The 17,458-nt window shown below is 31.7% G+C and overlaps 1 protein-coding gene across 6 annotated transcripts in view; it reads right to left on the reverse strand.

Moving 5' to 3' along the window:
- LOC106460125 (peroxisome biogenesis factor 1-like) overlaps positions 1-17,458 on the reverse strand; it is a 125,277-nt gene that overhangs the window by 72,584 nt on the left and 35,235 nt on the right. For all 6 annotated transcript variants that reach the window (XR_002610761.1, XM_022387113.1, XM_022387103.1 and 3 more), the window contains 5 exons: positions 14,300-14,417; positions 10,067-10,349; positions 8,609-8,838; positions 3,750-3,920; positions 2,924-3,078 (listed from right to left, as the gene is read on the reverse strand). Coding sequence is in view for 5 of the 6 variants with exons in the window: in XM_022387113.1 (XP_022242821.1) it covers positions 2,924-3,078; positions 3,750-3,920; positions 8,609-8,838; positions 10,067-10,349; positions 14,300-14,417 (957 nt within the window). In the remaining variant the exon portion in view is untranslated. The remainder of the gene's footprint in view (positions 1-2,923; positions 3,079-3,749; positions 3,921-8,608; positions 8,839-10,066; positions 10,350-14,299; positions 14,418-17,458) is intronic.

Here is a 17,458-nt window from a genome sequence, read left to right on the forward strand (position 1 = left end):
GATGCTAGTCCAAAGGGCAGAGCCTTGAGTTGCAGCACCTGAACCTTGTGCACAAAATACAGATAGTGGCAGGATGACTCTGCTATGGGAATGTGTAGATAGGTGTCATCCAAAGTCCTGGTGAAAATGCCAATGTAGAGTGAGAAATGACTCCATTGTGAACCTTGGAGGATCTCCTAATCTCCCATCTTCGGGGATAATGGTGATGGAGATATGAACTGAATGACTAATCCTGACATAAGGACCTGTAGTACCCATGGATCTGTGGTAAAGGTTTTTCACACGTCTAGAAATTCTTGGAGCCGCATCCCCACAAACTTCAAAGGCATAAAGTAGTCACTGCTGCTGCTGGCAGAGTTCCAACTGAGTGGAGGAGCCTTGTGAAGGAAAGTCAAGAAGCCAATGATGACAGGGATGAATGCAGATGGGCGACATCAACCCTTGATTCTAAAGACCCTGGAACACCAGTAAAAATCAAGGGTCAGAAAGAGGGAGCCTCATATAACTCATGGAGGGCAGCAGCTGGCAGACAAATGTCCTCCAACAATGCATATCTACCCAACAAATCCCAACAACATACCAGCCAAGAGACTAGGGAAAGTGCAAAAGCTGATAATCAAACCAAGGTAGATGCCAAGAATGGTCTCAGTTTGTCATCAAATTGATGTGGTGATCTCTGAGAGGCTTCTGACAAAATTTGGAGGAATGATAAATATTTCAGAACCATAGTTAGGGTCAGGTGAATCCTAGAAAATTGTGATCTATCCAGGTTGACCACAGACTCCGTTCTGGAACCTCACACTTGCAGGAGTGGGTCAATTCTTTGAGTCTAAATACGCATCCAATGGTAGGCTACAGCATGTTGTTCCGATAAATGTGGCAGATAAGCTGTCCCTTCATGTAACTGAGCAGTAAACCTTCATGCATGAACTGCAATATCAGGGGATGGAGGGAGAACTAAGTGTTTGCCCTCAGGCCTTTCCACCATCAAGGAAGGCGCAAACTCAAATGCAACTGAGGAAAGATCCAAAACATCACACACTTGATTGATCAACTAAAGATAAGAAGCCAGAGGTGGCTGATCCAAATTGGCCTCATGAAAAGCCAAGAGAGTAAAGGAAGGCACTAATAAAAGTAAATATAAACTCTCACCAGAATATCCAGGATTGCCCACAAGTGCAGCATCAGAGCCCCCTTGAAAAACACCACTGGATCTAACACGTCTCAATCTCAATACTGAGAGTGACTCCCCCTCCAGCTGTTAAGCAATGCTAGATATCAGAGGTGGGATAGGAGATACCTGATTTGCCTCTGTGCCGGAAATAGTAATCCAGGAATCCATGCCATATATCGGCTTGTCAAACAATTTTTTTTCTTTAAGAAAATCAACCAGGTAACAAAGAAGAACACTTAAAGTATCTCCAATAGTTGTAGAACAGAGAAACCTGTTTGTGAACACTTTGTCAAGAAAAAGTGATAATATTATCCCAATAAGGTGCTTATACACAGTACCAGGATAGAGGGCACATTGAAATACATGGAGAGTGTCACAAGACAGGTATTGCCAAGGGCAATTAAGTGGAGAATAAAAAATTGGAGCAAGTGGGAAAAAATCAGACCAACACTTCGATGGGCAAAGAATGGAAACCCTAGCAGTTGAGTACTAGCTGAAGTGGACATAAGTATGTTTTGGAAGAAGTGTTTCCTGTTACTAACATTATTTTAAACTATTTTACTTTTTCTTCCAAGTTCCCAGCTTCACTGTAACTGCATTTACAATTTATTAAGTACATGGCTTACTTCAGAACAAAATGTAGTTGAAATGCTATTAATTCACTCTTGTCATGTAAACTATTTAAAAACAATGTTAAAATTGTCAGTCATACTGTGATATATTTATATATTTTTACATATAATGCACAATCAATGCAGTTAGTTATACAATGAAGCTGACTAAGATAATAAAAACTGAATCATATGAAATCCTATTCACTAAGTATTTCTGCACTTTTCTCAGTGATACAAGATCATTTAGTAGTTATACATTACGAATTAAATGTTTAAATGTGATATGACAAATGTGTAACATACTGTTTATGATGTGCAAAATCAGTCTATTTAAGGTATCTAAAATCTGTATATAATATATAAAAACACTTAAGTACTAATTATAATGATTTGTTTATGTGGAAACTAATTCGCAAGAAACATGCCAGTATTAGAAGATTACTTGCTCTTAAAAACTGAAAAAGATTGATTACTGGCTACAAAAATAAAAACCATTCAACTATGCTTAAACACAAATTTTTTGAAAAAAGTAGTTCCCTAAATTTCTAAATTAACAGAGATGATGCCACAGCCTTATGAGAAAAATATTCCTTGGTAACATTTTCTCTACACTTAAATCTTTTTTTAGTTCTTATTAATGACAAAAGCACATTAATTAAATGAAGTAGTATATTTCATAATGATCTTGGGACATTTGAATTTATCTTTTCTTACAAATTAAGCTTTTTACGAACTTATTAAACAAGCATGGACACAATATATACCAGCTTGGAAAAAAAACACTTTGTGAATAAAATTGAAAAGATAGTAACTTTTTTATGTTAGCATAAAATACCTTAATTAAAATAATATAAAGCAAACATTTCAAGATTTGGATCATACGTCAATTCATCAGTTTGCTTCTTTTTGTGACAATGTCCAATGATAGTCAGTGAAACACAATCTTAATCTTGCATATTCCTGTACTTATCAAAAATCCCAACAATGGGCAAAAAAATTAAAAAATTCTTAGAGTAAAGAATTTGTCACAGAGGTCTTCCCACTTCAGTAATTCCTCTAAATAAAATGCAGACATTAAAACTTTTAGCAATCAAATCAACTAACTTCAGAAAGTTCAAATTTAATTCATACAAACCATATTGGGAGGTACAATGTCTAAAACCATGTCAAAAACATGAACTCCATGTGAAGTAGAAAGATATGGATGAAGAGAGTTTCCTGATTTACTTGTAACCAACATGACTACTCTGGCTCCCGAATCTTTCAGGGCCTCTTGCATACTTCTAAATACTAGGGAAAAAAAATTACTGCTAAATTTTACATGAAACTTGCACCCTACACCTACTTAAAATTTTACATAAATAAGACACTGAAGTACAACTAACATAAAATGATTTAGTAAGAATCCGGGACGCAAAGTTTCTAATGCATTTAGGTTTTAAGTATCTTGTATTAACAAAAGCAAAAATAGAATTCATTATCACTTTTACAGTGCAACTTTATGTTTTTGTTTTTACACTTGGCTAAACTGTTATTATGTGTTATCACAATTATATACTACACCAATGATACAGGGATTTAAGGGTTGGTAATGATGATGAAAGGCAGCAGGAGTTGGCTCAACATAACATGAGGCCATAACACATTTTTTAATGAAACTGCACTAGAGAGATTGATAAAGAGCATCAAGACAAATAACAGATAATGGTATTGTGGAACTTCAGCTAGATACACGGGTAGACTAATTCTTTAAGCAGGTTAAACTTTTAAAACAAGAGAGAGAAAAAAAGCAGTCACAAAAACACACCAACAAACACAACAGACATGGAAATAGTAGTTTAAAACATTTAATATATTTCTAAAATGTGTTTTTTAAACAAAGAAACTTCAATGCACAACAGTTAAATAATGAAAAAAAAAATGTATTTGGATGCTAAAGAAATCAATTAAAAATAGCTTACCTTCAGTGATTTTAACAATGTACTGTCCATGTGGAGATGCTTCTACTTCCACTGAAGCTGGGGCAGGAATCAGTAAATCCAAGTCTTCGAACAAAATTATAGATGGAGCTCTGTGAATGGCATCACAACAAACTCTGTTCCATGCTTTATGAATGCCTTCTATCTTTCTACCTAAAATTAACCCATCGAATACCTTCATCAGTACTAAAATACCTAAAAAAATTAATATATTATTAAGTTAAAAATTTATGGTGTCCAATCAAATGCAAAAGTGATTGTTTAAATTGTTCAGTATTCTGCTATAATTAAAAAGGTTTTGTTTAAAATCATGTTCAATTACATATGATTTAAGAAATAATAAACTAAAGGCTTTTAATGCAATTTTTCCTTCACTTTTTATACCAAAAATGAGCAATGTAGAATGTTCAGCATTTTTTGGTCAGATTTAATTACATACGGTGAGAAAAAGATATTAAGCATTAAACAAAGCTTTTACACTAAAATAGAGATGGTAAGTAGAATACATTTCCACAGGATTGTTTAATATCGTAGACTACCAAAAATTAAGCTTCAGAGACTGTTTGTTTGTAATTAAGCACAAAGCTACACAATGGGCTATCTGTGCTCTGCCCACCACAGGTATCGAAACCCTGATTCTAGCGTTGTAAGCAGACATACTGCTGTGCCACTGAGGGGTGCTTCAGAGACTTATGACAAACTTTTTTCTTCACCATACAAATGGAAACTTATGCTGAAATCAATAGTAAACTCTTCAGGTAAAAGAACTGATGTGTATGAATATATGCTAAATATTTATGGTTCTGTTAAAAGGAATGTAATAAAAATGTATAAGGATACATTATTTATTAAAACCAAACTAATTTTATTAAACATATTTTACAAGCTCATTATACATATATAAAGAAAATCAAGTTTTATCTCTTAGATAGTCTAATTTTTTCTCAGGTTCCTAAAAAACTAACGTTTGTACCAAAGTTTGAATCGCATATCAAATTCTGATAATACTAAAACTAAATAATGATATGAATCTTTTATCACATACTTATACTGCGTAGCTGGTAAAACAATAGACAATGGCTTTGCACTATCTTTTGACTGGTTGCTAGTTTTTCAGCTACATTGCAGTTGAAAGAACTATTAATTTCACCTTTCCATACATAGAATGAATGCATCTTTAATTAGGTATAATCAGGTACATTTCCCTAAATCTTAATTTATTCTCCATTTACATAGTTTTTGTGTCTGTAAATAAGTTGCGCTAATGCTTTAGCTTACCTAAAGGTTAGATAGCACAAGGATTGGTTGGTAAAACTCATGCTTGTTTGTCTCAATTTTTGTGTCATGCCCTCCTGGAATAAGATCATACTCAATCAGGAGATAGTACTGAGACACTACAGAGACATGAACAAGTTAACATAACTTGGGGATTTTTCTTCCTTGGAAAAATATAAGAAAAGTTATCATTGACAAACCTAATTTGCGAGTATGGAATATCATATTAGGACTTTTGTCTGATTTGAAAGTGTGGTATCATCATTATTCTTCATGTAACCAGCTTCTTTACTTCTAACCAACTCCAGCAGTAGTAAAAATTGAGGCCAGCTAGCATAGGTGAAGTCCCAGTATTATTTTATGAATAAATATTTTGTTTTATTTGTACACTCATGGTTATCACTTTTCTTTGCTGTCCATGTTCATTTAGTTCTCTGATTAAAATTTTTTCAAATTGCAGGGTATTCCAGATAATGAGGAAATTCTGTTTTAATAAAGTGTACCTGAATACCACAGCTATCACTTGTACAATAAAATACCTAGCATATAATAAAATAAACTATGGTTTTCATTAGGAGCTGGTGACTGGCATAGTTTGCTGGCTACTCTTCATACTTTCACTGGCTGCTTTAGAATTAATTTCATTACAAAAGTCAATTATTCAGTCAAATTTTCTAGGCAAATAAATACTTCAGACAGCATTTGTACAGGTCATGAAAATCCTGGAAAGTCATGGAATTTTGTAGAAAAAATTGTCAGTACTATAAATCCTCAAAAATCAATGGCTGTTATAATGAAGTCCCAGAAAGCCCAACTCTATTGCTCCTACATCCCCCTTTTTATAATGAAAAAACCATACCAATGTTTTATCCCAGTTTTATGAAAAACAACCTCTGGAAGATGTAACTCTTAAAATGAGAAATAAGATGACTTGGCAACAAAGATTAGTAACGGGCTTTGAACTATGTTCCTCAATTTGTGAACAGGTGCCATGTGATAGTTATAGGTTTGTATGTTTGTTTGTCTGTAGTTAAGCACAAAGCTATACGATGGGCTTTCTGTGCTCTGCTCACAATAGGTATTGAAACCCGGTTTCTATAATTGTAAGTCTACAAACATACCGCTCTGCCACTGGGGGACGACAATTATTGGACTGATATTGTTAGAGCAGAATAAAGACTCATTTGGAAGAAATCTAACACCATAAAATTGTTGATAAGATAAAGAACATGGACACTTCAGAATTTTTGTATATTTCCATCTTCAGCATAAATATTTCAAAAATAATTAACAATGTTTCTAGCCTTATTTCTTTATCAGTTATTGCTCTAAGTTCCTTAATAAAAAGGAGACAAACCCAAATCCAAGTGGCAACTATATAATAGAATGAGTGTCAAAAACCTAATTAACCTACATGAAATAGCCAAGTATTTGCCATTAAAGATAGCCCATCAGCTTAAATCTGTTTAGGTCACCAATTACTAATAAAGTGATAATCTTGGCCAGGATACTTTGAGTGACATTTTTAGGCCCCCATTACTAAATATTTCTGGGAGAATCACAACTGTTAATACAGTACTGTGATGTATGTTATTATTATTATTATTATTATTACTATTTTATCTCTTTGTGTTCTTGTTTTATTTCATTCAGTGCCAATAGAGTATTGTGATATATGTTATTACTATTATTGTTAGATTTGGAATAACATTTTAGGCCCCATTACTAAATATTTCTGGGATAATTATAAGTGCCAATAGAGTATTGTGATATATGTTATTACTATTATTGTTAGATTTGGAATAACATTTTAGGCCCCATTACTAAATATTTCTGGGACAATTATAAGTGCCAATAGAGTATTGTTATGTATGTTATTACTATTATTATTAGATTTGGAATAACATTTTAGGCCCCATTACTAAATATTTCTGGGACAATCATAAGTGCCAATAGAGTATTGTGATGTATGTTATTACTGTTATTGTTAGATTTGGAATAACATTTTAGACCCCATTACTAAATATTTCTGGGACAATCATAAGCGGCAATAGAGTATTGTGATGTATGTTATTACTATTATTGTTAGTTTTTGGAATAATAGAAAACCACAATTAGGTGATACTGTTCATGTTGTGCAAATTGATTTGTTGTTCTGTTGGCAAATTAAAATAATATGTTCAATAAACATTTGGTTTTGGTTACACACTAGAGGAGCTTTTAGCTCTGGCCAAGGTATAGTATTTGGGAGAAAGACACAAGGCTATATCACTTCATATGAAACTGAAGTTGGGAAAAGATTAAATATACTTAGAAGACTGTAAACGAAAAAGAATTTGTTAGTGCGTTGGTCGATAATACATGGTTATTTAGATTTTCTTTTAATGACTTATTTCATGTTTTTCTTTTTTCCATTTGAATCAATGTCTTATTGATAGCTCAAGTGCTATAAAAACAACATATCAGCATAATAATGCACAAAACATTAAAGAATTGACAAAACATAAAAAAACAACTAGTTTTAAAGGTCCAAGCTTGTCATTCTGATTAAATTATGGAATTAAAAACCATGTTGCTACCACCGTGTTTGGTTAAGACTAACTTCTCTGTATGAAATATTATTACAAATTTAGAATGAATTTGATGTCTATTTCAAATGAATCATTACACTGTTCTCAACCAGTGTTAGTGTGTTTGGATGCCAAAGTTATGGAGATGGTGCCAAAGGCACCAACACAAACATGAGCATCTACAACTTTGAATCCAGAAGCGATGACCCTGGAAGCTCTGCACTATTGTGTCACCTGGAATAGAGAAATGTGCCTAAAAACGACTCAGAAATCATCTTGTATAACTTCAATGCTAAACTTTCAAGAGTGGGATTCAAAAATATTCTTCATATTGCAAGAAATCATACTAACAAGCCACCTGTTTATGGGCTAAAATCATCGTTACTTTTTTTTTCACTGTCTTTTGGGAGGCTAAATTAAAATGCAAATAAAACGAAATATATATATAACAAATTATGAGAGAAAAATATAAGACATCATTACATGTTTAATCTTAACATTTCTTAAAAAAAGATGTCACTTAAGATGGGTTCAAAAATGGGTAATGATTATGTAAGTAACTAAATATACATATACACAAACTGAACATAATTTTAAAAAATAATGATTTTAGTATGCACCTATAATTTTAGATTTTTCATGTAATATTAAAATTACAGCTACAAGCTCAGCTACTTTTATTATGGTGTAGTTCTTGATTTATGATGAATCTAGTAACAAATTGACAACAGCTCTAAAACCAACATAATTTTTAAAGTTCACTATGTAAATATCTTTACAACAAAAACTACAACAAAATGGAATAATGGTCAAAGCTTTAATATTATTTTTTAAAATATAACAAATTAACTATGGTATTCTTCTTTGATCTTCAAAGTTGAGCATTATTATTATATGAAACATTAAACCATAATTGTATGAATAAAAAACAAGATCCAAAAACCCACAAGACTGCAAGGTGAACAGAGTAGAATAAATGCAGTTTCTATATCCTACCTCTTAGTCGTCTGCAATCCAAAAGACTAACAAAGACATAATGAAAAGGATCTGACAATTTTCGACAAATAGCTTTGGCCAGTGACGTTTTTCCGGCACCCTTAGGTCCCGTAAGCAGTAAACTATAGCCACTCCATGGTGACCCCGCAGTCAGACAATTAGCAGAAGGAACAAGCCCAAGTCCAAGTTCAAAGAATGCTATTGCCTTATCAGCTAATTCTTTAACTGCCCTGAAAGTGAAGATTTATCTAATCATTGATAGCTTATGATACAGTTTAGAGTAGTGCTTAGAAAACTTATACTTAGTCAGCCAAGAGTTTAAGTTATTCAACTGCAAGCTAATGTATTATTGTAACATATTCTGTAGTTGGATGGGTTCTTTTGGATTATCTGGTAAAAATAATGTGAAATCCAGTTTATATAACAATAACAAATTAGCTTATTTCTTCTTTAATATTTGCTACAGGCTACAACAAACAAACATAATCAAAATTTTAATATCTAAGAATTTAAATTTAAGACAGTAATGAAACCTGATTTGGTTCATTCAGTGGCCTAACGCTACTTGCTCTATCAGCATTAAACACATATCACTGAAAAGGAATACTGAAACGTATTATGCTTGGACAGTATAAATTTACTACCTCTATGATACATTTACTAAGTATTTTATATTATGACCTAGTTTGCATGTAAACAAGACCTGAATTCAGGGTATTAGGTGGGCTACAGAGAAGTGTCACAGTTTTTGGTATTCAAGTTAAAACAAAAGAAAATGTATTGTGATAAAGGGCTTGATCTGTTAACCTCAAAAAATAACACTACTGCCAAAAGAACTCAATTCTAAATAGTGTTTGGCCATGAAGATGCAGTTGTGTTCCACTTGTACAAAATAGAAGAATTGTTCATGTTCAGGCAGGGACTGTACTTAGCCACCTAACAGCAGTAAGTAAGCTTCACTGAATCTTCTCATCAGCTATCTCTATCAACAGAATTTGTGAAGACCATGGAGAAAATAGCTTTAAAGAGATGAGAAACCACATCTTGTACTGCTCAACATATGTGACCACCACTATGTTTTGTGTGAGATTCTGGACTGGGGTATGGGTTTTACTCCCTCACAGCTTGGAGACTAGTGTGAATTCAGCCATGCTGGAGGGCAATTCAGATTCCAGATATCACAAGGAGTTTAAATCTCTATTCAGAATTTTTAAAAATGAGAGTATCAAAAAGTCTTGTTTGTGGATAAACCCACAAAACATCCCAGACTTGGTATTAAATACAGTCAAATTTCTGGACATTTCAACATTTAAAACTCATTAGTTCAGATTTTTAAAGGTTTTAAGCTTAGAAACGAAAAACTTGAAATTATTTTTGTACAAAGTCTCCACTAATGATTAAACTTATACAAGTACACTATTCAGTTACAAGAATTAAACTTAGTATTATTATGCCTACCCTAATTCTGCAATTTGACATCCAACTTTTCCAAAGTCTAATTCTTCCATTAAACGAATGGGTAAGTGTATGCCCCATGGCATCATGGGTATTAACTTTACATCTTGAACTTTGCATATAACAAAATCAGACTTCACAGCCTCTGGGATGAGATACCAGAGACAGGTGGAAGATGGTGTAAAATTAGGTTTATCCTTTTGGGGGAGGTTATTTGTAGTTGAAGCAGGAGTTGCATCCAACTCAGGAAGAGCTTCTGGTTTCAGAATAAAGTCAATATTTTTACCTATCAAAAATACATGTATACAAAAATATCATTATTTTCATTTATCACATATTTACATTCCTTATCAAAACATGAGTAACAAAAATAAACATTTAGAAGATATTATTATAAAAGATTAATTATTAATTAGCTTCACTTTTTAACTTTTTACGACACATTCAACTAATTCACTTTGCATTTAATGTATTAATGATTTAAATAACTTTGCCTTCTTTACAAATGGAACTATTTCAATATAACTACACAGATGTCACATTATTACATATACAAGTAAACATTTTTTAGCTTAATACATACCTAATTTTTTAAAATTTTTAACTGAATAAAGTAATGAAATATGGCACAACATGGTTTATTCATTAGAGAAAAAAATTTTAAACATGTGCTGGGTTGGTCCATTGGAACGATCCTGTACTGGAAAAAGAATGTTTACTATAATTCCAAGTTTACTATGTGTAATCTCACAAAATGTGGCAACCTATTAATAAAATATACAAGTCTGTTATATACTACAAATCAGATGTGTTACAAAAGTATTTATACTCAAGACTTGTCTGTGAACTGACAAACATAAGTCTGACACACTCTGAAAGAGTGCAAGGTAATGTTCATGTGAAAATTTAAAATTGTTTTCTCCATTATACAGTTTGTATATTATATTTGCATAACCTCTAGAACCTCTAAAATACATATCTACAGTATCCCTGTAAACTGTATCTGGTATTTATTCTTCTCTACCATGAACTTTCACTAAATCAGCAATGTAGGGTAAAATGAATAATTAATAAATCTGAAATCAAATACATAACACTGTTGAATGGTACTAATTAAATGTCATGGAATGCATACTTTAATCCTCACCTACACATGTAGGGTTAGAAATGCAAAGCAGATCATTTAAATATTGTAATACAATTTACCCTATACAAGTATGAAGCAGAATAAAATAAAACATTTAAAGATCACAACAACCCACAAAATCAGGATCATTACAACTAACTTATATTGCACTGGTATAGCTTGTACAAATAACAACATTCCTCTCACAACACAACTAAAAACTCCAGAAAAAATATCCATAAAAGCTTCAGCATGTTACCATTTATAATGATACAAAGCAATATATCTTTCTAATTGCAATAAAATATTTTTTATTCTTACTAGGTGCAGTTAAAATCTATGCAAATCAGAGTGAAAGTTGTTCCTTACATTTCTTATGAGCAGTGTAAGTAAATCAACTAAGTCTTAGATGCCAATCAAAAATGTTTAAGTCCAATTGTAATTTTACAAGTGTACTTTTGAGTGTCATAACTAATGACATAAATGTCAACATACAATGTAATAAAAAAAAATATTAACTTAATTTGAACAAGTAACTTTCTAACTTACTGTTGTAATACATAACCATATTATGAGCAAAATGACAGAATACAGCCACTGTACTAAACTTACATTTCAAGTAGATGATACTACACATATTAAAATGTTACAATCAGTTTTATTACTGGCAGATTAAAGAATACTGTGCATCTGCACTTAGTTTTCTTTAAAAAAGTGAATCAAGAAAATATTTTTTTTGTATAAAAGGCATTCTCTGGTGCTAAGAAATAATTGTGCAACATTTTAATCTTAGTATTTTGCTGCTACAGCTTATAAAGATACACATTCAGATGATGCAAATGCTTAACCTTTGGTTTTAATCATTATTCAAATCAGACAAAAAAAAAATGATTAACCAGCAATATACTAGTTGCCACTTCATCAAAATCTAATGACTGTACATTTGAAGAGTGGCTAGAAAGAAACAGAATAATAAATGTACCCATAGGACTGATCCTAAGGAGATGAGGGAACAAGATTAGTCTCTTGTACTTTTTACAGTGAAGATGGAAGCCCATGCATTTATTCTTGTTTTAATTACAAGTATGCATATACCAGCACTAGTATACAAAAACTATATAAAAAATACAATTTTAATTGTGTAAATAGTAAAGGATGTTTTTAATTATTTATTATAATTTTAAATATTAAACAAGTCCCAGTAATTCATATCAAGATTATTTTTGGTAGAACTTTATATTTAATCTATTTTTTTCTGTACCTCAATACTAACAATAGCAAAAACATCTGTAGAGTTGGAAAATATGAAAAATTAAAAAATAACCTTTTACTTTCCTTTCTAGAAATAGACCAGTGTTTCCCAAACTATGTTCCGTGGAACACTGGTGTTCCATCCAAGATTGATAGGTGCTCAGTGAGAAAATCATGATTTTAAATTTTGATAAAATATTTAACTTTTTGTACGATCATAACTTATTATGAAATAATTTCCTATGTATTAGAATTAGATAATACTGATTTCACACTGAAGAAGAATTATAGAAGATGCCATATCCATTGTACATAATATCTTAGTGGAGAGGTTTGTACCTAAAATATATTATAAACATAAAAATGTAAAAAGTCATTAATATGTAATTTTATTAAATAAATAAATGAATAATATACAAATCTAGAGGGCATTGCACATGCAACATACCCTCTACACCAATATTTTCTGTGTCTAGTGTTAGATAAGCTGAAAAGTGTTCCGTGGCCAAAAAAGTTTGGGAAATGCTGTAATAGACAATTATAACTATTGATCCTAAATAGTATCAGGCTTCTAATAGTTTCATTTAATTTTATTGTTATATTTCCTATTGAACCATGAAAAACTAGCATAACAAAGCAATAAGTCACCCAATGAGAATTTAGGATAAACAAATTATCAAGTTACATCACACAACAGCTGCCTATGTATGTTCCTCGAAGAAAACATTTTACTTAATATTTTTTTACTTAAGTTTTCTTACCTACCCTAATAAGATTATAATTTTAAAATTTTAGTTCATTTTGTTAAAAATCCATAAAAGATATACATAAAAACCATGAAATTTAGCACTTACTTTAGCCTTGAGGCCTATTGCACTTTGGTAGTGACACTATTTCTTTCTCACTATGTTGGTTGTTCAGAAATAATTCACAGCTTCCAAATATGCATTTTATAACACAAAAAATACATCATGTACTAGAACAGACTGTTTCAAAACTACTAAAATTTATCTAGCTTACTGCTCAGAGCATCATCCTTAGTCAAAATATATTTAGTTCTCCTTGTGAAATATTGGCTTTGAACACTAAAACAAAAGCAGACAATTCTATGACTTGTGTAGTTTAGAACATATTCTTTGTATTGGTTATAAGCATGGTCCAATAACAATGTCAGAAAGAATTATAGTGATATCTCAGTAAGGCAAGACAAGATTGAAATTTCATATTTTGGCTTCTCAATATCTATGGTAGTGTTTCCAGCTGATTGAATGAACTGAAGCACTGAGAGAAGAGAAATAATTTAAAAATTAGAAGTCAGTGTGCCACTGTGTCATATGATTCAGAGGTGTAGATTGAGAATTTAAAGGTTTTCTCTTCAAATTAAGAAACTAAGACTTAAATAATATAACATTTGAATTATAAACTACATTTTGATGCAGAGTGTATTAACATGCATTGATAATAAAGTAGTTTAATTTGATTTTGAAAGTAATTCTGTACAAAAAAAAATCATAAAATGTGCATTTTGACCTTCGCTTGTCCTAAGGATGAAATACAATTATGCCAAGTGATATAAATACACAATTACTACAAGTATCTCTGACATAGAAAACTAAACAGGAACAGTCACTAAGAATTTCAGCTAATGGATAAAATGTCTACTCACAAATTTTTTATTAAAAAATTTATGCTAGTACCTATCAGAGGATATTTTACAACATTTCAATATAGTAAAGTTAAAAATAAAGGAACCAACTAGATCATGTCATCTCAGAAAAACATGCACAGTATCAACTACACTCAATGTTTATCAGACTTAACTACAATGTATGTACATAAAGGTTAAAAAACAAACTGACCATCGACAGAAAGTGAAACTAAAGTTCCAGGCATGACCACAAGTGGATAAAAATTGTTACTAACACCTCCTATCCAATTTTTGAACATCTCTATGACACTTTCAGTGGAAACCTTGACCTGTTTACAAAAAAAATACATATGAATTTAATTTTCTTGAAGATAAAAGGAACATATATTTAATTAACTTAAATTTAAAGTAATAAAAATTTGATGAACTAAAATTATGTTTTGAATTACAGTAAAAATCAGTTTTGCATTCAAAATATTTCAATGTGCAAATTAATTTAAGAATTCTTAATCATACTTGTATTTCATATTCTTCTATAGTAGTTCAGTTAACATTATATTATGAAGCACAAACACAAATAAAACAACAAATTAATTGTACTATTTTGCTCATTTAACTCTGGTTCAAGTCTACTGATCAATAGATGTTCCTTTATGTACAGTTCTTATTCATTATTTGCTTTAACAAGGACTCCAAACTGTCCCCTATTTATGAGTTCATTACTTTCATTTAATACATTGTTCATCATTGTGAAAAATGACACTGATTTCAAATTTGCACTGTCTCGTATGTGAACTTGGAGCCACCTAATAGTACAGCATATGTAGTTTTTGAACATAGACATTTGATCTTTAAATTTTAAAACTGTTACAAAGTACATTCAAATTTGAAAAGACATATCTTAATTCAACTTACAGGTGTAATTTATTTTTAATTAAAATTGCTTGTTTGCCTGTAAATAGTAGTAGCAAACCAATTTTCTTTTGAGTAGAATTCTAGTTTGGTTGTTTAGGAATGTTCATACCATTTAAATGATCATGATAATATGGTTTATAATACCTATTGGAAAAGTGATTTTAATTAAGAACTTCTTATATTTTTGAGTTCTTTAAGCAAGAAGTCATATGTAATGGTTGTTCTGCATGTCAGATTAACTGGAATTTTAATCATGTTCTTTTTAAAAGAAATTGGTATAAACTATGAAAATTAAACTCAAACCTGTAATACTGATATGCTTATTGTTGGAAAAACTCTCCTCTTGTTCAGCATCTTTAAAAATAATGAAAGTGCCAGCTATAAATTTCATCACGCCAGCATTTTACATGGTAGCAAAGGAAAACTTTCTGACTGATGGGGTTCATCTTAGTTCCATATTTATACCACCTACTTGATCATACAAACTATTTTTGAATTGAAAATAAGATTCCTTTGTACCAAAATTCATGAGTTTCTGAAACATATACTTAAGAAAAATCCTTTCATTACTTTCATTCAATGTTGTAGCAAGAGGAGGGCAAGGGGGCAGTCGCACTCGGATGCATGTGTGAAGGGGTGCAAAATTACCTCTGGCCTCTAATGCCTATTGATTAATAATTATGCCCTCCCCTAGGATATAGCGCAACTGCCCTACATTAAGTAAATATGACACAGTGTTACGTTGTTTGTGTGTATTACGCTTGCAGGTTTAACTTTTAAAAGCCGCCCACTGAAATACAGTGAAACCGAATTGACGCACAGAAGTAAATTACACTATTCCACCATTCATCTGTGGATCAAATACAAGTCCTAGAGTACAACGTACAAGTAAGTGTATGTTCAACAAAAAGAAAATACGAGATTGATGTAACATATTAACTGATGTGCAAGATTGGCATTATGGGCCTAATGTAGTGGTTTGTAATTGTATTGGCTGATTGTAAATCATGTCTTACACCAACTAATGTACTAGACTTTAGGTCTAATTGCAGTTATAACTTTATTTTTAGACCCTAGGTCCATCATCAAACAAATTGTAGCCTATATTATAGGCATACTTAGAACTATACTAACTATTAAACTAGGCATTGCACTGGAACAGATCTAATGACTAAGTTAATAGATCTAGATGTAACATTTGTTCCAAAAGTTAGGCCTAATAAATCTAAATCTAGAATTGATGAAGCAGTTATATCTAGATCTGGGTAGATTCAATACAAGGTGCTTTCAATCTATGCACCCAAGTCTGAAGTCTAGTTTAGATGTATAAAGCCAAATTTCTGTCATTATTATTACATCTAGATCCAAACCTAAGACTAAAAAGATGGAAAAAACAAGTCTAACATTAATGTTAGATATAGAGATACTAGCGACTTAATCTAGGAACTGTAATCTAGCACCATTAATTAGTTAGCCTATATTTAAGTTTTCTCATTCTATCAAAACCTTTAATATTAAATATAGCCTTTGAGCCTCTTTGCTTATATTATGTTATGATTACACCCTTCTCCACAGTGTGTGTAATTTTTATTCGAGCAATTTCAGACTTGTCTTCTGTAGTTTGTGTAGCTAAACCTATCGAGTTTTTAAATGTGATTTAGCAACTGCCAGTAATTTATATGGTGCTCATAAACATGATTTACCAGCATATACACTTATCTGCATTTATTTTCTTACTGTTTTTTGTTTGTTTGTTTGTAATTAAGCACAAAGCTACACAATGGGCTATTTGTGTTCTGCCCACCACAGGTATCGAAACCCTGATTCTAGCGTTGTAAGTCCGCAGACATACCGCTGTGCCCCTGGGGAGCTTCTTACTGTTGTGCCACATTAATTAACATGAGTATAGGTGGTCTAAATAATGGCAGTTAAAGTGAAACCAGGTCCAGATATGCCTAACTAGTCCTAAGTTGCAACTATAATTGTATAATTTATTATATAATTTGTGGTTAGGAACTTAGGAAAGTAGAATGCTTCCTTTCATCTGACAATTTGCATGTTGCAACTAATTAGTGTAGTCAGTATTTATTAATTTATTCTTTTAGCCCGTTATGTCGAAAAAAGAAAGTGGGGCACAGGGACGCAAAAGACATGCACAATTTGCAGCTTCAATGGTGGAGTCAAGCAATTTGATGAGAGTTTTCCTTGCTGGAAGTGATGACACCAGTAAGCCAGCATCTGTTCCTTTTGATGGCAGCAAAGAGGTCAAAGTGCAAGATTGTGAACATGCTATTTCATTTGAAAAAGAAAACAATGACAAAACTGTTCTCTGTCCTGTTGAAAGTTACAATAATAATAAGCATAAGCAAGAGGATTCCACTTTGTCAGAAAGAAATCCACAGAATAGTGTTGCTAAGCTAAAAGAGGATGACCTAATAAATATTTTAACACAGGG

Source organism: Limulus polyphemus, unplaced genomic scaffold (genome assembly GCF_000517525.1).
Source record: "Limulus polyphemus unplaced genomic scaffold, Limulus_polyphemus-2.1.2 Scaffold32, whole genome shotgun sequence".
NCBI classification, from domain to species: domain Eukaryota; kingdom Metazoa; phylum Arthropoda; class Merostomata; order Xiphosura; family Limulidae; genus Limulus; species Limulus polyphemus.